Here is a 27,050-nt window from a genome sequence, read left to right as displayed (position 1 = left end):
ACTTTGTAGTTAAACTTTGCTATTACAAGAAACATCACTCATAAGGTCATTGAACAACATCAGGATATTTTTGTAGCTCTACCAGGATGAAATATGTCTCATACTATGAGTCATTATCATGGATGCCCCTTTAACTGAACAAATTTACAAAAGCTATTATGCAAATAAAGGATGGTAAGACTCTAAGAGAAGATGGGCTGGGCTATGAATTTTATAAACCACTTGGTTCTTCATAGGACCAAAATTGTTGAAGCTATGGAACATAGCTAGCAAGGAAGGATTTCTCCCTTCTCATCTGAATAGAGGAGTGATTAAACTCATAACAAAAGATGGTAACCTCCAATTTTTACTCTTAGAAGTTGGAGACCACTAACAATGCCTTACTATAGCCATACAATTTTTGCCAAGGCCCTTGCTCTAAGGATTCTAAAAAAGATGACAATATGGCTAAGGAAAGTGAAAAAAGGATTCATACCTGGCAGACACATACTTGATGCTATTATTTCACTTTGGGAAGGCTATGAATATGTTGAGGAAACATACTAGGACATATGCTTTCTAAAGATTGACTTTGGTAAAGCATCTAATAGGCTAGACTATGATTTCATTACCAGGTCCCCAAAGGACATGGTTTTTGGAACCTACCTCATTGATTACATCAATCTACTACTTTCCAATGCCTCAACCACAATTCGCATCAATGGACAGCTTCTTTCCTCTTTCTTTTTTCAAAGATCTATTTGATAAGGCTTCCATATTTCTCCTCTTCTTTTTGCCATAGCAGCAGATTTATTTAATAAAGAGGTTAACCTAGGAAATCTCCATGGACTTGTCCTACTAGATGGTACTCAGTCAATAAACCAATAGTTTGCAAATAATAAAAACTTACTTCCCAAAAACACCACCAAGGACTTTTAGAATGCCTTGTTACTGCTTAAATAAGAAGATTGGCTATGCATCTGTTTTGGGTAAGGAGGTGCCCTTACTGGAAGCTTTGCACACTGCGAGATTCTTCCTAGAGAACAAGTTTCAAGATGCTAGGCATCCCACTAGGCATTGAAGTTTCAAATAGACCGATTGGAAATGGGTCATGGATAGATTCAAGATCAAGCTATCTAGATGGGGAGGCCTTCAAAAAATGTAGTAATAGGAAGAAGATTAGTAACAAATAATTGTCTTTATCCTGTGACTATCTTTTATTTATTCGATTGGTTGGCATCCAAGAAGCATGCTATCTCACTGATCTCTCTATGTAGAATTTTTCTAATGGAGAGCAAATGAGGACAAACAAAAGATACCCCTTGTTAGATGGGAATTTTATATCAGGACCAAGGATAAAGGTGGTCTTGGAGTAATAGATATTTAGGAAGCTACTGTTATTTTAGCATCCAAATGGATAATTAAAGCCTTGGTTAAAGCTATTCTTCTCTTGAGAAATCTTGCAAGGGTTTGATCTAAAAGAGTTCCCAGGTGGTGCTTTCTTCCAAATCTTACACTATTTTTTAGCCTAGAGCCTTTTACCTCCATAGGGAGTGAACGTTGGATAATCTCTCTAACACTCTTGGGAGAGGGTAAAGGACCAATTAATCCTTATTGGAAAAGGTAACTTTTTGTGTGTAGACTTAGGTTGGTTCTCAATGATCCACAAGGATGATCATATCAAAAAGGGCCTTAGTGTTGGAGAGACTTCTAGGATAAGGAAAGGTTAAAATGGAAAGAGTGGATGACAATAAGAAGGAGCTTCATGCTAGACAATTGGGCTCAAGATCTTAGGGCTAAGAGGTAGTCTCTATGGAGGAACCTGATTGGAAACCATCTGCTTAATACTCTAGCCTTCCAAAGAGACAATAAAGATATCATCAACAAACTGAATTCAAGATGGGGCAAAAGACACAACTCTCCTGTTTAGAATTTCGGCAAATTGGAATTCCTAAAAAGTAGGGCACCCTTCTCTGGCTAATTTTTAATGAAGCTCTCTAGACCAATGCCAGAGCTACTAGAGTTGGAATCTCCTCAGGAAATTGTAAGAGATTCCCTCATGCAAAAGAGGAAATCTTCCACATTTTTATGGTTTCTCCCCTAGCTAGAAAATTTTGGAAGATTGTGCAAGTTGCTACCTGCATGAGGTGAAGTTGTGCTATCTTCTTCTTAGGGATGCTTAAAGCATGGCAAGAAAGGACTAGGCATTGATAAGAGCTCAAGCTTTATGGAAAATCTAGATGTAACAAAAATTATTTACTCTGGATAATGAAGAAACAAACATCTTTGCCATTTGAAGTCACTGGTGTGCCAATAAATCATTCGGTTTCTAGCTTGAGATAGGAGACATCTCAAGTCTACACTCTTCGTCTCTTAAGGAGATTAGCCATGTTTGGAATTCTAACATTTTATAAAATCACAATCAATAAAACATCATTTTTTGCCTTAGAGAGAGAGAGAGACAGAGAGAGAGTATTATTGTCATGTGTAATACTCTAATTCGCATACCTCTCAACTTGTTCTTGTTCGAGATATTCACATTATCTGGTTTCATGTCCTCATCCAATATGTGCTAAAATCAAGAAGGTTCAACGAAATCATTGAGAAGTTACATAAAAAATACCATACAATATGACACAAAGTATGACATCAAATTTGTCTTAAATCTATTTGCAATTACAAATACCTGATTGGAATGATACAATTAAGCCAAAAAATCTACTTTTGGAATTATATTTTCTCTTACTTGAATAGGCATTTCTTGGTGGCAAACCAAGAAATAGCCAACCATTGCATTGTCATTCACAAAAGTGGAATTCCAAGCCACCACAAATAATTTGTGAAGTTATTGCTTTCAAAGGCTACTCTAAAAGTGTGATTGCTACTAGTACATGCAATTATAATCTACTATGAGGTTATGAGTGTAGTCAGCCAACCATGAACTTCACATAGTAAAAGTGCACCATCAATCGAGAAGCTACTCTTTATAGAAGTAAATTAGATGTAGGGTAGTAAACTTAAAGTATAAAGGTTAAGCATAAATGGACAATTGACCTTGTAACCCATTCATTCATTCATTATAATACAAGACGCACTGTGGCTAGTGTGGTCAGTGCTCCCTTGCCCCCTTCATAGTTAAACAAAAGCTAAGTCTTGCTTAATGTTGTGTCAACATAGAGATAATTATTAGAAAAGATATAGGAAATTGCATCTTTTTTCTACCTATGATGATTTAACAATTGTATTCATAGCATGGGTCGAATTGTGCCTCAGTCTACCACCAAGTGTGGTTTTTAACATTCAATCACCTTCAATGTAGACACATTCTTGCTTAGATGCTATAGCCTTATAGTTTTTAACAAGCAATTGTGTGCCATCCAAAGGGCCATGCACCATTATATTTAGTGCTAGAAAATATAACCTATTGTAAACTATTAACATGAGGTAGAGCCTTTAACTAAATGAATTTCAATGTTTAAATATGGAGGTGTAATTTTGCTAAACTAGTATGCTTAAAATTTGGAAATTAAACAAATAAAATCTTCCCCATTAAATCGATGAAATAAATTAAAGGTGAATTTTTGCAAGCACTACTAGGTTGGCCCCATCTCAACACTTCTACTCTTCTTGAACAACATGGTCTAGCATTACAAAAATTACCATGTCCTTTAACATTGGTTTTTCTTAGTTTCCTACAAAGCTAGGTGTTAATTGCAAGTTTGCCCCCTAAGGTCACTAATTTGGGATTGGATATGGGAGTGGGTTGATTGCAAATTTGTCCCTTAGGGTCACTAATTTGGGATTGGATATGGGCTATTGACATGTGGCCCTTTTACTTCAAAAAAGGGGTGGTAATCTTTTTTTTTCCTTGTCCACACATTCAAGGTAGTCTCTCTTCTTCGGTTGTATAGATTGAAGCTATCAAGTAAAGCTAGCATTGCTTATACACAAGTGCTCATGTTGCTTATGTACCATAAATGTTTCAAGCTTTGTTTAGTATGTTCAGGTTTATTAGATGTTTTACTCACTTTAGATGGTTGTGGCATTGGGCTTCAATATCATATTCTTGGCTAGCTAGTCAAAGCTGACTTGAATTCATGGAATTTTTTTTTTTGAGAAGCATTCTAGCTTGCAAGGACAATGACATCATGAAAAGTCCTTTGCTCATAATTTTTAAGGGTCCTAGCTTCTATGAGCTCTTGTGAATGCATTTAGGTGGTAACCTCTTGGAGAGTCACTTAAAGTGATCGATGAAGCTTTGTTCAATTTACTTAGGTGGTAACGTTGTTGTACTAAAAAAAGCAATTGTCACCTTCGTCTTACATTACTTTGGAGCACTTGTAGGCCCTCCTCCTTGAGTAGGGTAGCCCAATTCAAAATATAAGCAGAGGAGTCCAATTCAAATTTGGAAAGTGATTTTGAATGATTAAGAAGAGACAATTGTGTGGGGCTAGGGTAAACCATCTCGCGTCCTTAATAGATGTATGATTGCCCTCTTTTGTGGCTTACACTTTGGGAATTTTTTTTTGGGAGGGAGGGGAACTAGGTGGTAACTTTGAAGGCAAAAACAAAGGATGTGTGAGGCCTTATGGCTCCTCAAGGAATTACTTGACTAAACATATAAGCGCGGTTTACACCAACCACCCAATGAATTACTTGATTAAACGTATAAGCGCGGATGTGTGAGGCCTTATGGCTCTTCAATGAATTACTCGACTAAACATATAAGCGCGGTATACACCAACCACCCAAGCGGGCGTGCTGTGATGTGGTTGCCACCTGTGTAATGGTGATTTGATCCTTAAAAAGGGAGGCATGCATGAGCGCAGACAACCTCAATCCCTCGTTTGTATCTCACCCATCCATAATATGCACTGACAAGGGGGTTTAGACCTACACACACCTGCCTTGGTACACCACCATGTGGGCGATCCACACTTGCTTGCTACCAATGGTTCTTTTTTTCAAGATAGCTTATCCACTTAGTGTGTAACGACATGTTGTCCACCCCTTCTCTAGCTGTAAGGCCAATAGAAGGATACTCGAAATGAGGGCGGTTACACACTAAGCCCCCGCTTGGCAAAGATGGATACTCAAAATGAGGGTGATTACACACCAAGCCCCTGCTTGGCAAAGCTACGATTTTTCCCTTGCTGTTGGTGGGCGGGGATCAATACACATAGCCAAGCCAGTTTGTGCCCACACATGAGAAGAGAGGTTAAAGCCCAACTATCGCATGACATTCAATATTCATCGTGGATCTGGTGCAATAGGGGCTTTATGTCATGGCATCTCCATCAGATAGAGGCCAACACAAACTTGGTCCTAGAAATGAATTAGTCGAGAGAGGACCAAACCCGTGTCCTGCTTGAAAGAGACAATGGTACTGCCAAAGTAGATTGGGCAAGTACACAGGAAATGCTCCTCTGTCTCCACCCTGTCTCCACCTCCTCCAACGCGCATAATTTGTAGAGATCCGCTGCTATATGGGCGTACTCGTGGCTCTCCTTGTCGCGATCCTCAATTGATGGGAAGAGACCCGGATTGAAGCCCCCGCCATACGTGCCCATGAGTGTCTAGATGCGGTGGCTGAGAATGGCGGATTCAAATTTCAACCATTGTATGGCGTGCCCCTCCAAAAGTGGCTTGGAGGCCGTGCGGAGAGGGCGCCATTTTTGAAGGGGTGTCTATGAAAGGTGCTTGTGGGAATGAGGAAAAGTTCTAGTATCTACAAATTTGCCATATGTGCTTTGAAAGTTCTAGCATCTACAAATTTGCCATATGTGCTTTGAAAACCATGCTCTAAGTTAAGAACCTTGCCCCTTTCCTTTCCTTTCCTTTCATCCTTCCTTTTCAGGACTCCACACAACCACTCGAAGCTCGGAGATAACCTCAACAGCGGAGCACATTCTCGTCCAAAATCACTGTGTCCAGGTACGTAGCTAGACTTCTCCACTTTTGTACATAATTGGAGAGTCCATCTTGCGGTCTGGCAGCCATTGAAATTGTTGAAATACGTATCCGGAGGTGAGTTTCCTGTGTGTAGGAGAATCACCGTGAGATAGTCGTGTCTCAAGTCGAGAAATAGCTGATCCAAAGGTCAGAGAATATGGATCCGGCCAACGGATTGTTGAACAGAAAGAGCATCATCCAGTCCGAGTTCAATTCTAAGACATCAAGAATGGTAGGGTAGTGGATTGGAATAGGATTCCCGACATAGTTGCTTGACCAACGAAGGAGATGAAAGAACTCAGGAATACCCTGCGGAGGTATATGCACCTCTAGAACCAGACCACGTCCTCCATACGTGGCCAATTTCGGACGACGATCCCTCTTTCGAAGCATCAAACGCCTTGGCCCTTGTGAAATTCTCGAAAGCTTCCAATCTCATCTTCCTCTATCTCACAGCTGTCAGCAGGCTCCGTCAACGCCTCAGATCAGGCTTTAAGGCTTTAACGAAATCCTGGACATCTTTGGGCTCTGTCCCTTTTTTCTATTGTTAGCCTCAACGGTTCAAAGAAAGCTACTATTGTATTCGATTATAACCCTCAATGCGCCACCGCATCATCCCACATCTGACTCCACCTAGATGCAGCAGTCCACGATGATGTTTTTGTGAAAGCCTGTCGGATTTCCAACATTGTCCAGTACTGTATCTGTCTCTCTCTCTCTCGCTCTCTCCCCCCAACATAGGCGTAGGTATAGGTCTATATCTATATCTATATCTACATCTATCTATCTATCTGTGAACCATCTTTGCAAGTTATGAGGCTACCATTGGAGTATCAGCTGCTATGCTATTCAAATCGCTGGGTGCAGAATTGGGTTCCGTATTCACAAAGAGACACATCAAGCCAGCAACCGTAAGACATGAGAGGGGTCAAGAGCGTGGTCTCCTTTACTATTATCACACTACTATACCAAACAGCATGCTAGACATCTGAGAGGTCAGGATCATGGTCTGCTTCTCAACTACCATACTCGTTTGAGCGACACCTTATCACATTGAAACCACTTTTAACTGAAACAGCATAACTTTTTGCATGTCTTACAAAAAAGTTCACATCCTGTGAATTTTCAATCTCTGGCTGAACCAAAGAAACAAACTCTCTCTTCCCCTCCTGGGACAGTATTCTGAAACCTCATATCAGAGTGCTACCAGCCCCTTCTAACACAGATATGTTGGCAGCAGCCTCCTTAAGTAACGACTAGTGCAGCTTCAAGAGTAGGCTGCTTGCTAATATATTCTGTCGGGAAATTGCATGCATGTCAGGTCATTATGCTTGCACAATGACAAACTGTAAAATTGCTTTCCCAGCGTTTTACACATCTTGATTATGGGAGATCTCTGTGTATGTTGAAATGTGAAACCTCTTAACATTTAGTAAGACTGGATATATTCTAGTCTTATGAAGGTATACATACATTTAGTAAGATTTGCACCCTCTCTAAAAGGGAAGAACTGGCAGTCCGTTGTTTGTCTGTAAAACTTTCTTGACCTTGGTTAAAAAACATGTGCTTCAGATCTCAATCCTTTTATGCGTGATACCTTATGGTTTTTGACATTGTTGAACGCTGATGCAGCCTGCAGGCTCTATTGTCCACATCATGTAAAATATATTTTTTAAGATCATAACTTCTGTAATATTTTGGAACTCTATTTTATATTCTTTGTCTGCCTTTGCAGTGTGGCTAGAGTTAAAAGAACTTCTTCCTCCAGGAAAAATGGATTTCTCTATTTTGCAAATGGCAGAAGATTCAGGTGAGTTTGATCTAGCTCATGTTACATTTGGATTACATTCCAGGATTTGAATGTTTTCAGTTTGGTATTTGATAGGAAAAGTTGGAATTAACAGCATACTTTGGTTTCAGTCCTCCATTTCTTCGTTGCAGGCTTGAGCTACCTGCATTTTTTCATGCAGAGAGCAACCTATGTTGCATGCATCCCGCCTAAATTGGATAGCTTAGGAGATGACAATGCTCACTTAGACGAAATATGATAGCAAGATTAGTATCATTTCAGCCACATGACGAGGTTGGATTGTAAATTGAGACCAAACTTGATGCCATGCTGTTGGCTAAAAAATATCTGATTTTGGGAGAGGTTGATTGGACGGCAGTCGTATGATTGCACGCTGGAAGGAAAATTTGAAGCGGCTAGGAGCATGCTCGATTTCGCTGTTTTACCCCCACAATATTTTGTTTTGGATCGGCATCGTGAGGACAAGACCATGCAGCATACCCAAGGCTTGGGTGTATTACCTTATTTTAAAGAAATTAAACTTTTGCAAAGGTATTGCTTTGTTAAAACAAGGATACATAATACTACCTTAAAATTTTTTTCTGTTTGTCCTATCATGGTGTGCATATAATCACCAAATGATGGTACGAGGCAGCAATCCGAATTCGGATTTGGAAAAATGACAGAAGGAGAACCAGGATGAGAATTGTTGTCTATGGGGACCAAGAAACAACCGTGGTTGCAAAGGAGATGTCCCACAAAAGAGATTCTTCATGAGTCAATATTGGTTCTAGAAAGGGCACACAGATTTCTTGGTTTTGGAGGTATGCAGAGAGGTGGCTTGGTCAATGTGAAAGTAGAAGTTTTGGAAGAGACGTAGTAGATCAATGGGAAGGTGGGGATGCCAACAACAAATTGTTATGTCCTCAGCCAGCCTATTTACTTGAAACACACGTGCTGAGGAGATTGCTGTAGAAGATTATAGGACATCGGACACAACTCTAGAGCTAGTCCAAGCTCTGTTCAGGTGAGGGTCTCATTGAGGGCAAAGCTCTGCCAGCCAATTGGCCTTGGTGCTTATGTAACCTACACCTTTCTCCACTACATTTTGGATATTCTATTTTCATGTATTATGATCACATGTGTACTGGCTACATGTGTGAGTTTTCTTTGTTGTGAGTTCTTATGACATGACATCACACCCCAGCCGATTCCGCACGCATGGTCATACAGAGTTCAGAGCTCTTATCACTATGTATGCTATCTTCAGTATAGTGTCTATACCTTCAGTGTGGCTACCACATTAATTACAGTGCTAGCACATAACACCTTTAATGTGTTCATGACACCTTCAGTGTGTCCAAGTCACCTCCAGTGTCACTCATCACCTTAAGTGTGATTTGTAGTATGACCTTACTGTCTTTGGAATGGTTTACTTTTGCTGTCTTCAATATGGTCTTGTTTACACCATCTATAGTATGTTGATTGATCCATGATAGTCACATCCAGTGACAGGATGTTGGAAGCTAGCACACGAATTGTTATAGATGGTGATGGATTCATGGTAGTCACATCCAGTGACAGGATGTTGCAAGCTAACACACGAATTGGACTTCAACATTAGTGAAGTTACGAGTCGTTTGATTATTTCCTACTGGATCACCCTCCACTTATCTTAAATTATCAACATGCCGTACGATATTGATGATGCTTCGCAGACCCACAAGGGTTTTCTAACACCCGCTGGGTCTTTGGTACCATTGGTTTATTCTTGACACCTTCAGGTTGGCTTTGGGGTGAGCCTTGGTGTGTTGGGCAATGATGCTTAGCTTAAAGAGGGCAGATCACGATCATGTAGTGTTTAACCGTGAGGCGGATGCGATAGGTCTAGCACCTTGATCACATTAGATAGAGCACGTGAGGTCTAAAGGATGGATTCAGCTTGGTAAATTCTGAGTTGTCTAGGTCAAGTTATGAGCCTAGCAAACCTAGGATGCGTAGATGGTAGATGCCTCCATTGTGCGGAAAGAGATTGCCTTTGGAGTTGCCCTGCAACACAATTGATGGGGGTCCTTCGGATTGTTGCCAGGGGGGTGCTGCTTGACTGAGGGAGGGGGTTCACGCCTTCTCCATTGATCGTGCCTCTCCAGCTTACAGGGTTGAGGAGCCGCGGTTCTTTCAGGTAGAGGCACATTATGTCAACGCAAGAGGATAGTTTATGGGAGATGGCGTCCAGCATCATTGCTTCTAACATTCGGGTTGCATGCTATAGTTTGATGGGAAGCCACCAGGTTTCTCGGCAGCCACCCTAGTTGTAAAATGCAATGGTTAATGATCGTGTAATTGCAGCGAGACCTTCTTTAAACCGTATTGCGAGGCATATGCGTATGCACCACATAGATGAAGAGAGAGAGAGAGAAAGAAAGAAAGAAATTTTATTAAAGTCTTCGAGAGAGAGTTTAGGGTTAGAGAAATGTAGACGACACCAGATCGGGTCCCTGTACCTACTGAGGGTTCCCTTCCCCAAATAGGAAGAATTTGCTTTACACTTGGAGAATTGTGAAATACAAATAACATTCCTTGAGAGCGCACGGAATGCAATTCTGAGGATGACCCTTTGACACTGAGAGTAGACCCACGAATGCCTAAGAAACAACCCAATCTCGAACAAGGCGTGATGCTGCCCACACGGTAAATGTAGACCATTGTGCAAGGCAATTAAAGAGGCTTTTGTTGTCCGCGGGCATACAACGGAGCTGCGTGAGAGAGAGGTGAAGGGAGGACGAGGTGTGTAAAGGGCCTTATCACCACACTGGGGAAGCCAATCAAGGCGCACCTCCCTTTATACACACCAAAAATTAATGTGATTCCAAAAGTTGAATCAGCTCTATTACGTCCTAAACAAGATAGAGGCCCAGCCATGGTTTCCAGTGCTCCCCTCAGCAATGTCACGTTAACTCCTACCTCGAGTTCCCTCTATCCAAGTGGAGCTCTCTCTAGAAACCTCCCCCATGCCGATTGCTTGCCACTTGGCTTGCTCATGTGGTTCCACGTGTCCTATAGGACCTTTTCTTTGAATTCTTCTTAACGTGGCTTCCCGTAGCACCTCCTTATTAATGCTTAAGCTTCGGATTAATCCTAGACCTTAGCCATCTAAGCCACCATTAATGCAAGCACTGTCGAACTTGGCTCCTACCCTAGGTTGAGACCTAGACCTAGCTAAACCCTAAGATGGAAACACTAGCCTACTGAGTTCTCTAGTGGATACCAGTGAACAAGGACTGAGGCTTGAGAGACTGACTTACATAGTTTGTACCTGACTGTCCCTGGACTAGGGCTCACAAATGGGGTCACGGCATATGACAAAGTGACCTAGATTAGGGATCTACTAGTACTTGTCAATGTAGCTAGTTGTCACCTTGCACCCAAGTGTAGGGGTGCATGTGACATTCCATCCTTACTTGGCGGTAAATGCATGGCCTCCAAGTAGTCCGCCAATATCTGTTTGAACTCTTGGAAAAAACTTTCAATGCTCTGGCTCTATAACTTTTGCCTCATCGATCACTTTAGGTTGTTGCTCATCTGTGACATCACTGAGTGCTGGGCCAATTTAAGGCTTCAAACATGAGGCGTGAAAGATGTTATGCATTGTCCAAGTATCTGGCAACCGCAACTTCATGTAGATGTCGTTGATCTTCTTAATGATGGCAAATGGTCCAAAACTTCTGAAGGAGAGCTTGGGGCATCGCTTGCTTAATAATCTACAGGTAAACCCAATCACCCTCTTTATCATTGATGTCCTGATGGGCTTGCTGCGTGTACGTTGCTTGTGCTTTGGCGAAGCGGTATGTAACTGACTCTGTAATCTCTGCCATAGATTCCGTAGTTTTATTGGCTTCGAGAGATTGGTCAGGAGTGAAGAAAACCTCTTGCCAAAAGCTGCTTCATACAATGTACGATAATGCTCGATGAATATGTATTGTTTAGTATAGGAGAGACTAAAATGAAATCGTTTAATCTTCACAAGCAGTTGTAGCTTGAATGAAGAGATTTTGGACTACTTTTTGATTAGCTTTCTCCTTTAGTGCTAGCCTTCGTCATGGCCGAGTTTATAGAAACTCAATACGAAGGCTTTGTATAAATGGATGCTCAAGTATGTGTGGGTGTGTGGATTTGTATGTGTGAGAGCATATGTTTAGTGGGGATGTCATAGTTGCTAGTGCTTGCTATGTGTGATGGTGTTTATTGTTAAGTGACTATCATGAGGTTTTTGTATTTTTAGAGTATTCAGTATGGCCTGTATGAGCGGAAGGTATTACTCTCTCTTTAACTGAGCATCATGACAATAAGATTTAGGATGTCAAATGCCAATTGATTACATACCTCTGATTGCCCGTCAATTTGTGGATGGAATGCATTGGACATCTGGAGCTTGGTACGAAAGTTTTCGAACAAGGCTCTCTAGAGATGCGAGGTGAATTTGGAATTCCTGTCCATAGTAATGGTCCATGGCAATCCTCCAATCAGATACCAATCGTATTACTCCCACTTTAACTGAGCATTATGACAATAAGACTTTTGTATGTCAAATGCCGATTGATTACATGCCTCTGATTGCCGGTCAATTTGTGGATGGAATGCATTGGACATCTGGAGCTTGGTACGAAAGTTTTCGAACAAGGCTCTCCAGAGATGTGAGGTGAATTTGGAATCCCCAATTAGATACCAATTGTATTACTCCAACTTTAACTGAGCATCATGACAATAAGATTTTAGTATGTCAAATGCCAATTGATTACATGCCTCTGATTGCCCGTCAATTTGTGGATCGAATGCATTGGACATTTGGAGCTTGGTACGAAAGTTTTCGATCAAGGCTCTCCTGAGATGCGAGGTGAATTTGGAATCCGTGTCCATAGTAATGGTCCATGGCAATCCTCCAATCGGATACCAATACTTGATAAATAAGCAAGCTACGTCTTCTGTGCTAGCCGTTTGTTTGCACAAAATAAGCATACAAAATGAGTGTTTCGCGTACTTGCAGATGTCGAAAGGGGTCCCACAAAATCCATTGTGATGTCATGAAAAGGACCTTTTGGGATCGGTAAGTGCTGAAGCAAAGCCTGCTGCCTTTTGATTGGACACCTCTATACTTTTTTGGCATATTTAACATCGTTGCACATAACTATACAAATCCTTCCGCATTTTCGGCCAGTTAAAGTAGCGCTTTAGTTTCTCCAATGTGCTATTGATGCCTCTATGGCCATCTGTGAGGGCGTCATGGGCATTATGGAGAAGAACTTGTCGCTTGTTTTGAGCACACAAAGTCTATGCTTGTAGAATAGCCACCCATCTTGGATTGAGTAATGGCCAGGAGCAAAGTTTGTGGCAAGTTGATATTGAGTGCCTAACTCTGTTGAATCCGCGTACTATGTTTTCATAGAATCAAGGTCTTTCGCTTGCTAGGGACATTTGATAATGCCCTCAAATTGTTGAAATATTTGACTCCATCGAGATCGCGATCACTCCATTGGGAGCTGGGCATTGTCTGAAGCCATTGTAAGGCTTGATGGTTTGTTTTGACCGTGAAAGTCCGTCCATAAAGGAATGGCTTCCAGTGCTTCAATGCTTAGATCACGCTGAGTAATTATTTGTCTTAGACCGAGCAATTCTTTTTAGCATCATTGAGCTTTCTGCTGTAGTATGCCACAGGTCTTTCTTTTTGGCGAAAACTATCCCGGATGGCCACATTGCTTGCATTTGTGATGACCAAGAATGGATCATCTCAAGATGCTATTGTCATAATAGGAGCTGTAGTGGCGAACCATTGCAGATCGTGGAAGGCTTGCAAAGTTGCGCTTTGATAGAAATCTTTTGCCTGCGTGTCTTAATCCCTTTTAGTAGATCTGTTAAGGGTGCTGATGTGGTGGAGAAATTGGGCATGTGAGAGTTGTAGACCTAACAAAGCCCTACAAAAGATCGAATCTCTTGAGCTGTCGTGGGGATTGTCCAGCTTGTGATTGCTTGAGCCTTTTCGAGGTCCAAGCGAATGCCATCGGCGTTGATGATATAACCCAGATACAGGATTTCTATCAGTTTGAACTCACTCTTTCTGGCATTTAAATATAATTAATTGTTGCATAGAAGCTGGAGAGCTTTTCGCACATCCCTTAAGTGCGTGGTTGAGAAGATCAAGATATCATCTAAAACGATGAATAGGCACACTGTTATATGCTCAGCGAGAACATCCACAAACTTGTAATGAGCTCTCTTTGTCCTGAACGTTGTCTTTGGGATGTCCGCGTCAAATATTCGGACCTGATGATAACCGCTCTTAAGGTCTATCGGAGAAAAATATTTGCACCGTTCAAGCGCTTTAAGATGTACTCTATGCGGGACATTGGAAACTTATTGCTGCTCGTAATTTTATCGAGTGCCTTGTAGTCGACCCATAATCGTGCTGACTTATCCTTTTTCTGGACAAATAAAATTGGAGCCTCAAAAGGCGATAAGGACGGCTGGATAAATCGAGTACATAATAACTGAGTGAGCTGTTGCCTCCATAGATTTGTTGGAAAGGTCACCTCCCCATCTGTAAGCCCCCATATGAGGAGAGCATGGGGGAGGGAGACCTAGGGCAGTACCCAACAGGAAATGAGAGAAAGGGGCTGCCACATAGACAGCATCATGGCTGGCATGTGGGCAGCACATCTAGGACTGTTAAGGGCAGGACACAGGGCCAGGAAAGTACGGAGCAGAAGCAAGACAGTCTGGGACAGATTGCGGAGGATCTAGGACATGGAGGCGCACTGTTTGCAGAGGCGCAGACATGGCAGGGAGAGCAGGCTCAGATCTGCAGCAAGGAATGTGACTGGCAGTGGGGAGGTGGCAGGCCTTTTATAGGCTGCATATTTGCCTTGAATGGAGGGCCAAAAGCCCTGGAAGTTTGGGCCATAAAAGGCCTGAATTGTGAGCCCTTTAAGGGCAGTTTTTCCCAAGCAGTCTGGTCGGTTTTCATACAGACTGGGTCGGTTTTTGTACAGACTGGGTCGGTTTTTTGGCCAGGCCCTTGAGGGCTATATAAGGGGGCCATTCAGGCCTCATTTCAGCATCATCTGGAGCAGCAATTCCACCAGCAGAAGGAGCAGCAGCAGGGCTACCTTTGGGCCTACAGTCAGGAGGAGAAAGAAGTATCTTGTGCTGCAGACTTAGCTTGCAGGAAGCTGCCCACCTAGACTGGTTTCCAGACAGCAAGGTGGAGAAGATCATTCTAGACGGAAAGTCTACTCACGCTCAAGGTGGAGCACGCGGACTCTAGTCTAGAGATAGCCAGCAGATAGGAGGAGGACTTTTGTGGTAAGATCAGAGGACCACACCATTGGTGGGACTCTGGATCTGTCTCTTTTGTATTGTGTCCATAGTTGTGGACGGAAATATATTATTTGGTGGTTTCTCTATCTGGTTTGGTTCATTGTCTATTGATGAGTCTGCACACCTATTGAATGCACATAAGTAAAGAAGTTTGTGATTCCACACCCACACCGCACACTGTGTGAGCTCCTGGGCATTACTATAAGTCTTCCGCTACGTGTACCCTCTGTTGGGCATTTCTAACAAGATTTAGATAATTGATATAGAAACTTACTGGGAGGGGTAGAGTCTAGGACTAACTCAATGCGATGATCCTCGGGTTTGTGAGGCGGAAGCTATGGTGGTGGATTCGTCCCGGAGCATGATATCTTGAAAATCTTGGATGAGATCAGCCATGGCCTGCCCCAAACGAGGAGCTGGCTGCATTGAATTCAGTTGGCAGTGGACTTACACTAGTCCGCACATTACACCTTTGCGAACAGCTCGGGCTACTTGGATGTGGGAAATCAGAGAAATACCGTTCAAGTAATGCTTCAACAATCTTGAAGGAACGGAACCACTAGATCTGCAGTATCATGTCGCATTCTAATAATGGTGTGAGGATGAAGTCCCATTGAAAAGAGGCCTTTTGAATTTTGAAAGAAAATTTCTCGGCTTTGTGTGTGTTTTGAGTGCGTAGCCCAGGTGTGAACCCGTCCACCGCAAGCTCATAAGACACAATGTGGAACTTTTTGGTGGTGGTCATGGCAAGCGAGAACATGGCGATGCCATTAGGGGAACTTTGGACTCATAAAGGGCCTCTTGCATTAGGCCCTTAAGAATTTGGATTAACCTCTAGGCCAATGAGGAGGTTGGAGCATTAAAAACATGGAGGATTTCTCCTTCCTCCTCATTGGTGGAGAAAATGGTCCCACTTTATGTAAATCGAATTACATGTTAAAGGGTAAATGGAATTTAGTGGATCAATATGATCCATTGGATCATACATGATCCAATGGCTATGGGGAGCTACTGTCTTCCGTTAATGCTCGTTGATGGCGGGTGACTTCCACAAGGCGGGTTGGCTAATAACCATTAGATCTTTGTAAGATCTAATTGCCATAAAAAGGCGTTGATCGCAGGCCATTGGATGATTATAGAGATCCCACGATGCATTTTTGGCGTCTACGCAAATCATCGATGGCCATTTGATCGTGTGGCCGCGCATGGATTGTATATGGTCTCTAGCTGAATAGTTGCAGATCCAAGATTGTAAGGAGATTTTATCTTTTCATACAATGAACTTATAGATATGATATAATTTGGTTCAACGATGCGAAAGAGACTTTAAAGGTCGATGCTAAGTCTTTGTACATGATCATGATAAGGAGACTTTACCTTTTTTTGTGTGATTGCGGCATAAATTAATGGAATGAATCTAGATTGGGGGTATGAGATTTTTACATGTGTTTTGAGATACACATTGATGAATGTCATTTGTCTCCATCTTCAAATTGCAAGATTAAATTTTTGTTCATTAGATGTTGAAATATTCAATGATGTTTGTATAAGGTAACTTCCTTAGCAGATTATCTAGTCTATGAATAATGATGTAGAGTAGAGTGCTGTCTCTGGAACCTAGCCTATCCCAAAGCCTATTAACCTTGTGCCTCTGTGAAGATATCGATCTCTCTCTAGTATAGACCGGTATATCTTGGCTTATGTGTGGCCAATCTTGAGATTGCGGTAGTTCCAAGTACCAATGGGAACCCCTACTTTGTGTTTTGTCACTATGGTGGTGGTACTCCAAGCGAGAGGGAAGCCGTGGCATATAGCAATTAAACTGTGCTATGATCTGAGCCAAGGCTCGTGTTACAAAAACCTAGTCTTTGTGGCTACTTTTCCCACACAGTGGTACAGTAGATGGTTAAGATGTGTGCAATGGAAGAACCAATGAGAGGAGTAGGGAATGCTGTAATTCAAAGCTTTTGACTTTATGTGTCCATAAGATAGAACTCACAAAACACCAAACTTAAGAGAGAGATATCGTAGTGATGAATGTTATTATCTCCATCTTTTAAATTGCAACATGAAATTTCTGTTCATTAGAATGCTGAAATATTAAATGATGTTTTGTATAAGGTAATTTCCTCATTAGATTATCCAGTCTTTAAGAATGGTATAGCGTAGAGTGCTGTCTCGGGAACCTAACCTATCCCAAAGGCCATTGCCCCCGTGCCTCTGTGAAGGTATTGATCTATCTTTAGTATGCACTCTTGGCCACCATGAGATTGCGGTAGTTCCAAGTATCCATGGGAGCCGTTGCTTGGTGTTTCGGTACTACGGTGGTAGTATTCCAAGCGAGAGCGAAGCCCTGGCAGACAGTATTTGAACTTCTGGGCTAGATCACGGCCAAGACCCGTGTGTTGGAAAAAAACCTACTCTTTGTGGCTAGTTTTTCCACGTAGTGGTATAGTAGATGGCTAAGGTGTGTGCAATGGAATAAGCTATGAGAGGAGCAGGGAATGCGTAATTCAAAACTTTTGGCCTTATGTCTCCACAAGATAGAGCCCAAACTCAAGAGAGAGAGACAGGGGTAGAACAGTTCACAAAATGCCCGAGAATATATTGCAGAAATCTGAGTTAAACAAGCTTCACCAAAGAATTTAAAAACCCATAGCAATCCATTGCCCTGGATGCTCTGTGGTGAGCTCAAACTTTGCTCCTCCTCCTACTATTTTTTTTGGCATGAGAAGTAAATTCTATTAATGCTTGAAAAAACCATACAACCAGCTTCCAACAAGAGCTGTTGATTAAAACCAAGAAAAGAAACGGTTGTTAGCTACAAGAACAACCATCTGTTTCCGGATCTCACGGTTCATCGCCTATAGAGAGTCCGAAACAGGAGCTAGCAACCATGCTGGTGGTCTATATGCCCAACTAATACCCCTCGCAGAAAGGGTGTAGAAAACTCCTACCGGCCATGTCTGGCAAGAAGAGCTCCTGCCTCTCGACAGTCGCTCTCGAGCTTGGAGTACCGCGCTCCCAAATGGCCTGCATGTGAAGATAATATCCTGCCAGATGGCTACTAGAGTAGCCGTCGGAGGGATCGACTGGCACTCCATCACCTTGCTGAATCTGACCACCCATACGTTCTAGGCAATGATGCTAGAGACGGTCTCCCAAACACCATCCTCCGGGAGAGCTGGTAGGCGTGAACGGGTGGGCTGAACTGCATCATGGATCTCAATCTGGGAAACCTGCTGTCCATGTATCCTGTAAGCCGGCGTGACAGGGTCGATCGCAAAGGCGTGGCCTCCCCCTCCGTGAGCTAGGCCACAATCCCCCACGTGAAATCCTTGCTCATCATTTGTATGCTAGCAACAATCCTGAGGGTCGTCAACCAGATCCGCTGTGCAGCGTGGCAGCCTCAGAAATAGTGCGGGATGGTTTCCAAAACTCCCTCCCTACAACCCGCATCTGCTCTAGCCAGGGGTTGATGGGCAGACCCTGCGCCAACAGCTTGAAGAAGTAAGGGATCTTCCGCGGGCACTAACTTGTCCAAATACGGGGTGAAAATCGGCCTATGACCGCTCTTGGGACATCTTGCTCTAGCGAGTGTCGCTCCCTCGAAGGGGGCTATGTTGCTGCCTCCAGTTTTAGACGATGGCCGATGCGAGTGGTATATGAGAAGGAGACCTCTATCCGGTCCGAGTGTCCTATACGGGTGTGCCAAAACCACTCTCCTGGGTCCCACTGAATGTCACATAAGAGTCTAACCTCCCAAATCCAAAGGCGCCATACTGCTCCCTCTGGGGTCTAGAGGGATCGAGGTACCAAATCCTGCCCAAGCGACCCACTCCAGGTCCACCTCTATCTCCTCCTCCATCTCTGTAATGAGCCTTCTGGTCCCACTCGATAGAACCGAGACTGGGGGGAACCAAGAGACTCTCGAAAAAAGCGTATCCCTAGCGGTACCCTTGTTCGCAAGAACTGATCTGACCAGCAGTGGGGGTCCAAGGGTTCCGAAGTCGCTCCCACCAGGAGTCTGGGATCGCCTCCTCAATCTCCTACATCTTGATACCTGCTCCTCGGAGGTAAGAGAGGGCGTGACTATGGGCCTCTGTCTCTTTAGGAAGTCGTCTCCAAGTCCCAAAGGATCTGGCTGGTCCCCTATCCCACTGTGCCCATCCGATATGAGTCTGTTGCCCAGCATGCGTCCCTCCAAGTCTCTGACATCTGGGTACCAGATGAGAGGCTGCCTCTCAAACTCCTCTCTGCAAGACGGCCTAGTTCGTATGAGTCCTCCTGTCTTTGCCACACTGTGTAGAGACCTCGCATCAACGGGGAGGCTTCCCTATAAGCGGAGCCTCGGAGAAGATCCACTTGTAGGACTGCTACCACTATCCCCTAGTGCAAGGTGTGCTCCCAAGAAGCCCCCGCTGGAGTAGCAACTTCCAGGGTTTCGCACACGGAGTAAGGCCTCTCACAACCAGTTGGCCCAAGAGGGCCTTGCTCTGCATCTTTGGGTCAATAATGCCAAGTCCCCCCTGCGTCTCTGGCAAGATCTGTAAACTTCCTCGTAAAAGACAGCAAAGACACTCTCATTTGCTCTCGCTCTCTCCCTCTCTCAATAGATACACTAGGGCCCAGGACAATCGTCGGGTTGGATCCCCTCGAAGGTTTTTATTCATCAGAGAGAAAAATGGAGTACATGAGTTCAGCGTGGAAGTTGTTCATACAAAATCCAAACGTGAATGAATCATTAAATGAGCTCTTAGGCTCTCTTTCTTGGCAACAAGCCACTTGTCAAACTCTACATTACTTTCCTAATTACATGCCACTAAGGGCAACTCTGGATTCTTCGAAGCACTTGGTCACACGAACCGCCTCCTAGACTCTTGTTAGGCTCCATTGCGCTTAGGAAAATAACTCTTCCTAGTACTTGCAACAATTAATTAAAGCGCATCACCATGGCACCCATTAATTGTTAGCGCTTTGCATCCAAATAACACACTGTGGACTAATTCTAGTCACGGTGGGCGTCCCCACTGAACACATGTGCACACATAACAAATATAAAAATATATATTTATTTTTTGATTGACCGAAGTCAACGCTCTTGATCATAATTAAGGGGCTTTGACCAAGGGTCGAGGCACCTTAATTATAGTCAAGTCTCTCCACCCGAAGTTGGCACAACTCTCCAACCGAAGTTGGCACATCTTGGTTAACCGTAGTTAACCCTCTTGGCGTATGCCAAGTCTCGTTGACCGAAGTCAACACTCTCTAATCGTAGTCAGCTTTGTGGTTCTCTGGTTAACCGCAGTTAACCCTCTTGGTAATAAACCAAGTCTCCCCGACCGAAGTCAGGCTTACTTGATCAGATTCAAGTACCTTTGACCGTAGTCACTTCTTTGACCAATTAAAAGAACTCTTTAACCGTAATTAACACATATGAAAACTCTTTAATTATGATCAGATAAATGGTCAACTGTACTTTGACTCAGGATATTTACATTGTGGTGACAAGATCACAGTCTGCCAAGAGTAGAGTAAGAATGGCACTAGTGCGGTGGCATTAGATCCATTCTTTAAAATAAGTGAGGAAACAAACTTGAAACTTGAAATAAAAAATATATTTGAAAAGTTCATGAACAAATATAGCAATAAAAAAGTAGGAATACTTACATTCCTATTTTGGCGATCTGCATGACCTTTCACAAGTCTTGGGGCTGGCTTATTTGGTTGCCCAAAATGCAGTCCATTGGGACTTCAAATGTTGCAAGGTATCAATATATGGCTGGTTTTTTAGGACTGTTTGAGCCTCCATGTTAGCCATCAATGATACCTTGCAGCTCACACCGATCGGAGCATTGACAACAATCTGTGAATTCCTCCTTGTATAGAATCTCTTCCTTACATCAAACACTTCTCCTTGTGGTGTAGTTTCTTCGAAAAATTTTGCTGCAAGTATTGAGTGTTGGCTAGCAAGAATCCAATAATTACATTCCTACATTATTTTCTTCTCTAGTGCATGTGGAATGGCATGAGACATGCGCATGTTGCTGGGTGTTTTGACATAGTAGCAAATCCGTGGACCAATTCATTTACATAGGAAAGAGTGAAGGTTCTATACACATATTGGCTTGGTGCTTTATGGCAATTCACAAGTGGACTCGACACCTTGAACTCAGGCCCAAATTGGAAGTACTCTGCATAATCCATAAATCGTGACAAGCTAGTGCTCTTCTTCTCAAATTTTTCAATTTTCTCTTGAATTGCTTTATAATCAATATTCTTCAAAGCTTTCTCGTGTGACACTATTCTATTTTCTATTCTAGACACATTTCTCTGGGACCATAAATCGTGACAAGCTAGTCCAGAGAAATGTGTCTAGAATAGAAAATAGAATAGTGTCACACGAGAAAGCTTTGAAGAATATTGATTATAAAGCAATTCAAGAGAAAATTGAAAAATTTGAGAAGAAGAGCACTAGCTTGTCACGATTTATGGAAATGTGTCTAGAATAGAAAATAGAATAGTGTCACACGAGAAAGCTTTGAAGAATATTGATTATAAAGCAATTCAAGAGAAAATTGAAAAATTTGAGAAGAAGAGCACTAGCTTGTCACGATTTATGGATTATGCAGAGTACTTCCAATTTGGGCCTGAGTTCAAGGTGTCGAGTCCAGTTGTGAATTGCCATAAAGCACCAAGCCAATATGTGTATAGAACCTTCACTCTTTCCTATGTAAATGAATTGGTCCACGGATTTGCTACTATGTCAAAACACCCAGCAACATGGGCATGTCTCATGCCATTCCACATGCACTCAAACACTCTAATGCACAAGGATGAGGTAGAGAATATTGAGGAATGTAATTATTGGATTCTTGCTACCCGGCGGCACTCAATACTTGCAACAAAATTTTTCATAGAAACTACACCGCAAGGAGAAGTGTTTGATGTAAGAAAGAGCTTCTATACAAGGAGGAATTCACAGATTGTTGTCAATGCTGCTCCGGTTGGTGTGAGCTGCAAGATATCATTGATGGCTAACATGGAGGCTCAAACAGTCCTAAAGAACCAGCCATATATTGATATCTTGCAACATTTGGAGTCCCAATGGACTGCATTTGGGCAACCAAATAAGCCAGCCCCAAGACTTGTGAAAGGTCATGCAGATCGCCAAAATCGGGATGTAAGTATTCCTATTTTTTTATTGCTATATCTGTTCGTGAAATTTTAAAATATATTTTTTATTTCAAGTTTCAACTTTGTTTCCTCACTTATTTTGGAGAATGGATCTAATGCCACCGCACTAGTGCCATTCTTACCTGGTTCACCACTAGTGCACGACCCGCAAGCGAGAGTTTGACAAACCTCTAATATAAGAGCTTCTGCTTACGGCTAAAGTGTTGTTCTGCCGAGATGTCAATGCCTACCTGGTAGGCCCAGGCAACGTGCCGTCACTCCTCTCAGGATCCAACGAAAGCGAAAATCAGCTCCCCAATCTTGAACCTCTTGAATGACCTCCGAGCCTGTGAAGAAACCAATGGATTTGGTCCAATTTATGCGAGCTCCGAAAGCCTCACAATAAATGGCTAAGACCCCTCTGATCCTCTCCAAGTTGGCCGCAGAGCCCTTTACATAGAGCGCTATGTCATCTGTGAACTCGGAGTCAAGGAGCTCCTCCTCCTATCTGATTGGAAGCCGGATCCCTGTAAAACCAAGAGCCTGGGAGCGCAGAAAGTAACCTATGGCCTCTGCAACAAAAATGAAAAGATAAGCGGCCAACGGGCAGCCCTGCCTCAATGAGCGGGAGAGAGGGAAGGCCTCGCCTGTGTGGCCCCCAATAATCATTTGGTTGGAGCTGCCCGCATAGCATATGCCTTCTTGAAATCGAGAAGGGGAAACGGCAAGTGGTTACTCCTCCTCTCTGGCCTAGTCCACTGCCTCCCTGAAGGAGAAGATGTTATCCAGGATGCTTCCTCTTGGACAGAACCGGTCTGCGTCTTGCGAATGATATTTGGGAGATGGGATCTCTGACGTAGACTCAAGACCTTAGCCAAGATCTTTTAAGTTGTGCCAGAAGGATAATCGGCCTTCACTGTCGAATGTTTGATCTAACGCCCCCCTTCGAAGCAAGCATATCCAACCTTTGCTCAAGGAGTGTGGGAGTGCTCCTGAGTTGAAGATCTCCTGACGGGCTAGTCTGAAAGGGGTGGAAACATGCTCCCAGAAGCATCGAAAAAAGGTCGGGGTTAGGCCATCCTCGCCAGGGCACTTCTGGGCTGGAAGCGCCTCCCACAACTCATCATCCGTGAAAGGAGCTTCTAGCCGTCTGTTAAGGCCCTGCGAAACTGCTAAAGAAACCTACTCCGATACTGCCTCTCTAGCCAGGATGGTGGTGGGCGATACCTCCTTTGATTGAAAAAGCTAACTGTAGAAGGTTGTAGTCAACTCAAGGATCTCCTGCGGGTCCGAGCGCTTGTGTCCCTAAGGGACTCGAAGCTGTTGAAGTTGGGCTCCTGTGGACCGTGGTCTAGCGGCCTGGAAGAACTGATGGGTCATCCTATCTCCCAGCTAGACCCACTTGGCCTGAAAAGAATGGTATGAGAACTCTGCTCTATGAACCTCCAAATCTTGTAGCTCCAAGTGTGCACACTCCGAGCGATCCCTTAGCCATTGGGATCCCGGATCTTGCTCCTTGAGTCTCTCGATAGATGCAAGGTCTCTACAAAGGGCTCTCTCCCGCTTTTGAAGAGCCGCTCTCCGTCTGAGGGTGCTTGAATCTGGAGCTCCCGATTGCTACGCTGAATCCTCTCAGCCACCCAAGCCGCCCATCCCTCCTCGGGTTTGCTCTCTCCAGAGATCTGCTATCAACTATTGAACATCCACCTCTGGGAAGAGAACATATGATATACGAACCCCTTTTTGGAGACTTGCGACGGGGCTGCTCTACATGCAAAACCACTGGAGAATGGTTGGACATCATGGTGCTTGCTCCAATAGCCCATCCTGCCTCTGTTGGTCGAAGGAGTAGCGTAGGTTGCCCAGGGTCCTAGAAAACTCAGGCTCCCGCCAAGGGTCCCGGCGGCCGTGGATCGCAAATATGAACTGCTCCCAAGTACTCCTCTCCCCTGATGGCATCTCTGCAAAAGAGGCTCCTCCCTACTTGTCCTCCAGGAACTCAAGATTATTGAAGTCCCCTCCAACAATCCATGAGTCCACCTCTTGGAGGCAATCCGTGAGTTGTCGCGAGAAAGCCAGGTGGTGCTATCTGTAAGCGGGTGTGTACGCGCTCAAGACACCTTTCTAAGCCTCTCCCACTTGGATGCCCATCCACACCGCGTGGCTGGGAATGAGCTCGCCTTGTGTAAAAATGTTTGCGGCTACCGTCTGGGATGTTGAGATGCAGACCCCTCCGCTCTTGCCGGCTGTTGGGGACCAAGCCTCTGGACCCCTTCCAGGGAGATGTCCTACTGCGAAAAACATGTGTTCTTGAATCAAGAGAAAGTCAATTGGTCCATCTACTAGAGCCCGTTGCAGTTCCTGACGGAGAATCAGATATTGCGGCTGACTGCGCGCACGATCATGAAGGCCATGTGCATTCCAGCTCACCATGGTCAAACCCATGGGGAAGAGGCGGCAGTGAACAAGGCTTGCCTGTGCGTGGGAGCCTGCTCTAAGAAACCTAACTTCAACGACTTTGTCGGAGATTTGGAGGGAGAGTAATTTGTGTCCGTGTGCGGACGGAACGTCGCCATTGGCTCGATCCCTACCTTGTGTGCCCAACCTTGTGTGCCCAGTACTGCTTGAAGGAGACATCTACGTTGAAGAGGTCAGTGCACTGGTGAAGGGTCTAGTAGTGAGGTTGTGAGAGAGCCGTCTCCGTTGGCAGGCGGATCACTGCTACAGCCAGGCCTGACGTTGGCTTCGCTGGAGGGAAGCCAATATGGAACTATGCAGAACCTCCGTGAGTGAGCCAGAGGTCCATGCCCTGAGGGCCCATCCACGTATCCATCATTTGGTATGTCTGGTGCTCCATCATCGCGTTGAAGAGCTATGGTGTCCACTTCTCCACCCCTATGGAGGCAAAATGGAGGATCCAAACTGGGTGGGTGCATGATCCTACTGCACTGATCCCCCCTTTACGGGGCTGCAGGACCAGAATGGTCAACTCCAAGGGCATGGGGTAACGATCTGGAATCTTGAAATAGTTCCAAGGTCCCAACCACCAGAACTCAAGCGGCAGCGGTCTCCTAGCACGCATCAACATGACCCCAGAGTGTGGAACTTGTTGCTGAGGAGAGGTCAATGTGGGAGCCTTGGCCTTTGCTGTGCTCGCGACAACGGGGTTAGCTGGTGCGCCTGACGAGGTGCTCGAGGAAGAGGCTGCAGCTAATTGAGGTGAAGGGGAGGGGGTTGGCGGAGAAGGGTGGCTAGTAAGGGTAATCACTGGGGAAGGAGCAGGCCGAGGCAGCTCGAGAGGGGGAGGCACTGGAGTGGGCTACAAAGAGGAGGCTGGCAGGTCCACGGGAGGGGGAGAAGAAGGCTCTGTGGAGTCTGCTATTGTCCCCTGAAAAGGTGCTGCAGTGGAGGCGCCTGTGTCCTCTGAGGCTCCTCCTCAAAGCTCGGAGGGGGGTGGGCCCGCGAGGCTGTGGGCCCTGGTGCTCTGGGAGTCTCTGGCACTGGCTCTGGCTGCGGTGGGGGTACTGTGGTGGACGAGCAATCTCTCCTTCGGAGAGGCCCGAGGGAAGTCCTGAGGTCGATGTCTCCCTCTCCGGATCACGTGATACCTTTATGCCTCCAATCGGATCTCCCTGTGACTGCGTAGCTATCTGTGCTCGCCTCCTACGGTTGGCACGATGTCATTGATTCTTTTTGGCCCACTTGCTCCTTTTCTTTTTCCCCACCGTAGTCCATCTACCCTCCGAAGGTTCTACCCAGGGGTTTGAGACTCTGGCTGCTGTCTCTGAGACTCTTGCTGCGTCCGCCTAGGCGGGCTCCGAGTCCCCTCCTCTCTTATATCGCTACGCTGTCCCTGTGTCTCTTGGGGGGAGGGATGAGTCCGGTGCTTGCCTTGTGTGCAATCTCGAGCTAAGTGCCCCATCTGTCTACGTCTCAAACACTGGCTTGGTAAGCTTGAGACCTCCATCAGCTGACGAAGAGTACCCTCCTGCAAAGTCTCCAAGAGAATCACGTCTGGGAGGGTATTCGGGCTCTCTACCACGAATCTAAGTCGAGCAACCCCATCATCTTCCACCACTGCCGCCTCCGACTTTGTTGGGTACTCCAAAACTGTGCCAAACGCTCATCCAATGGAAGAAAGGATGGACATGTATTCCCTCGGAAGTTTCGGGAATTGGAGCGTCAGTGGGAAGCGGGGAACATGGTGAGTTGAGTCCATGTCCTTTACCGTGAAGCCATGATACCAAGGGATGAGGTAAACAAAATGGGATCCGAGGAGGATAGGGCTATGCTCAACAAGAGTCTGAGCGGTATCCGAGGTGCCTAGCTGTAGGAGGAAGACACCGCGTCCATAGATAGCGACCTTCCGAATGTGGTCACCATCTAGTGCTAGGCTGGCTTGGATCCAATCTCCTCGAGATAGTGAGGCCTACTATCCTGCCTATAACAGCCTTGGCCTGTAAGAGATTCACTGCTGGCTGTACCTGTTGCTTATCCGTTGGTGATGGAAGAACTTTGACAGTTGGGGGAGGCGTGGGTGCTGCCATAGAGACTCTCTGGCCAAACCAAAGGTCGCCACCAATGTCTAAGTCACTAGCAATAAGCAAAAAGCTGCAACACTTGCAAAAGGCGGGAAGGGAAGGAGAGGAAGAGAAAAGCAAAGAGCGCCTGGGAGAGGAAGAAGAAGCCGGCTAAATAAGGACCCCAAAGCTGCCTCGAGGAAAAATGAACTGTACAAGTAAGCTGCCTCGAGGAAGAGCTAGCCACAAAGAAGCCACAAAGA

The 27,050-nt window shown here is 44.5% G+C and overlaps 2 protein-coding genes and 1 pseudogene across 4 annotated transcripts in view; 2 read left to right on the top strand and 1 right to left on the bottom strand.

The window, feature by feature from the left end:
* Positions 1-27,050, bottom strand: part of LOC147905803 (Transducin/WD40 repeat-like superfamily protein) — a 375,013-nt gene that overhangs the window by 43,521 nt on the left and 304,442 nt on the right. The window lies entirely within an intron of this gene.
* The window catches only part of LOC147905804 (pentatricopeptide repeat-containing protein At1g06140, mitochondrial-like), a 191,239-nt pseudogene that overhangs the window by 29,518 nt on the left and 134,671 nt on the right, over positions 1-27,050 (top strand). The window lies entirely within an intron of this gene.
* The window catches only part of LCB1 (long-chain base1), a 71,887-nt gene continuing 50,550 nt past the window's right edge, over positions 5,714-27,050 (top strand). The window contains exons 1-2 of the mRNA XM_087374714.1: positions 5,714-5,913; positions 7,667-7,741. Coding sequence (XP_087230840.1) covers positions 7,705-7,741 — 37 coding nt within the window. The 5' untranslated portion in view covers positions 5,714-5,913; positions 7,667-7,704. The remainder of the gene's footprint in view (positions 5,914-7,666; positions 7,742-27,050) is intronic.

The sequence above is a fragment of the Dipteris shenzhenensis genome, chromosome 1 (assembly GCF_047967505.1).
Source record: "Dipteris shenzhenensis isolate YYH24624 ecotype China chromosome 1, Dip_SZ_1.0, whole genome shotgun sequence".
Classification (NCBI taxonomy): Eukaryota; Viridiplantae; Streptophyta; class Polypodiopsida; order Gleicheniales; family Dipteridaceae; genus Dipteris; species Dipteris shenzhenensis.
This window is presented reverse-complemented; position numbering and strand designations above follow the sequence as displayed.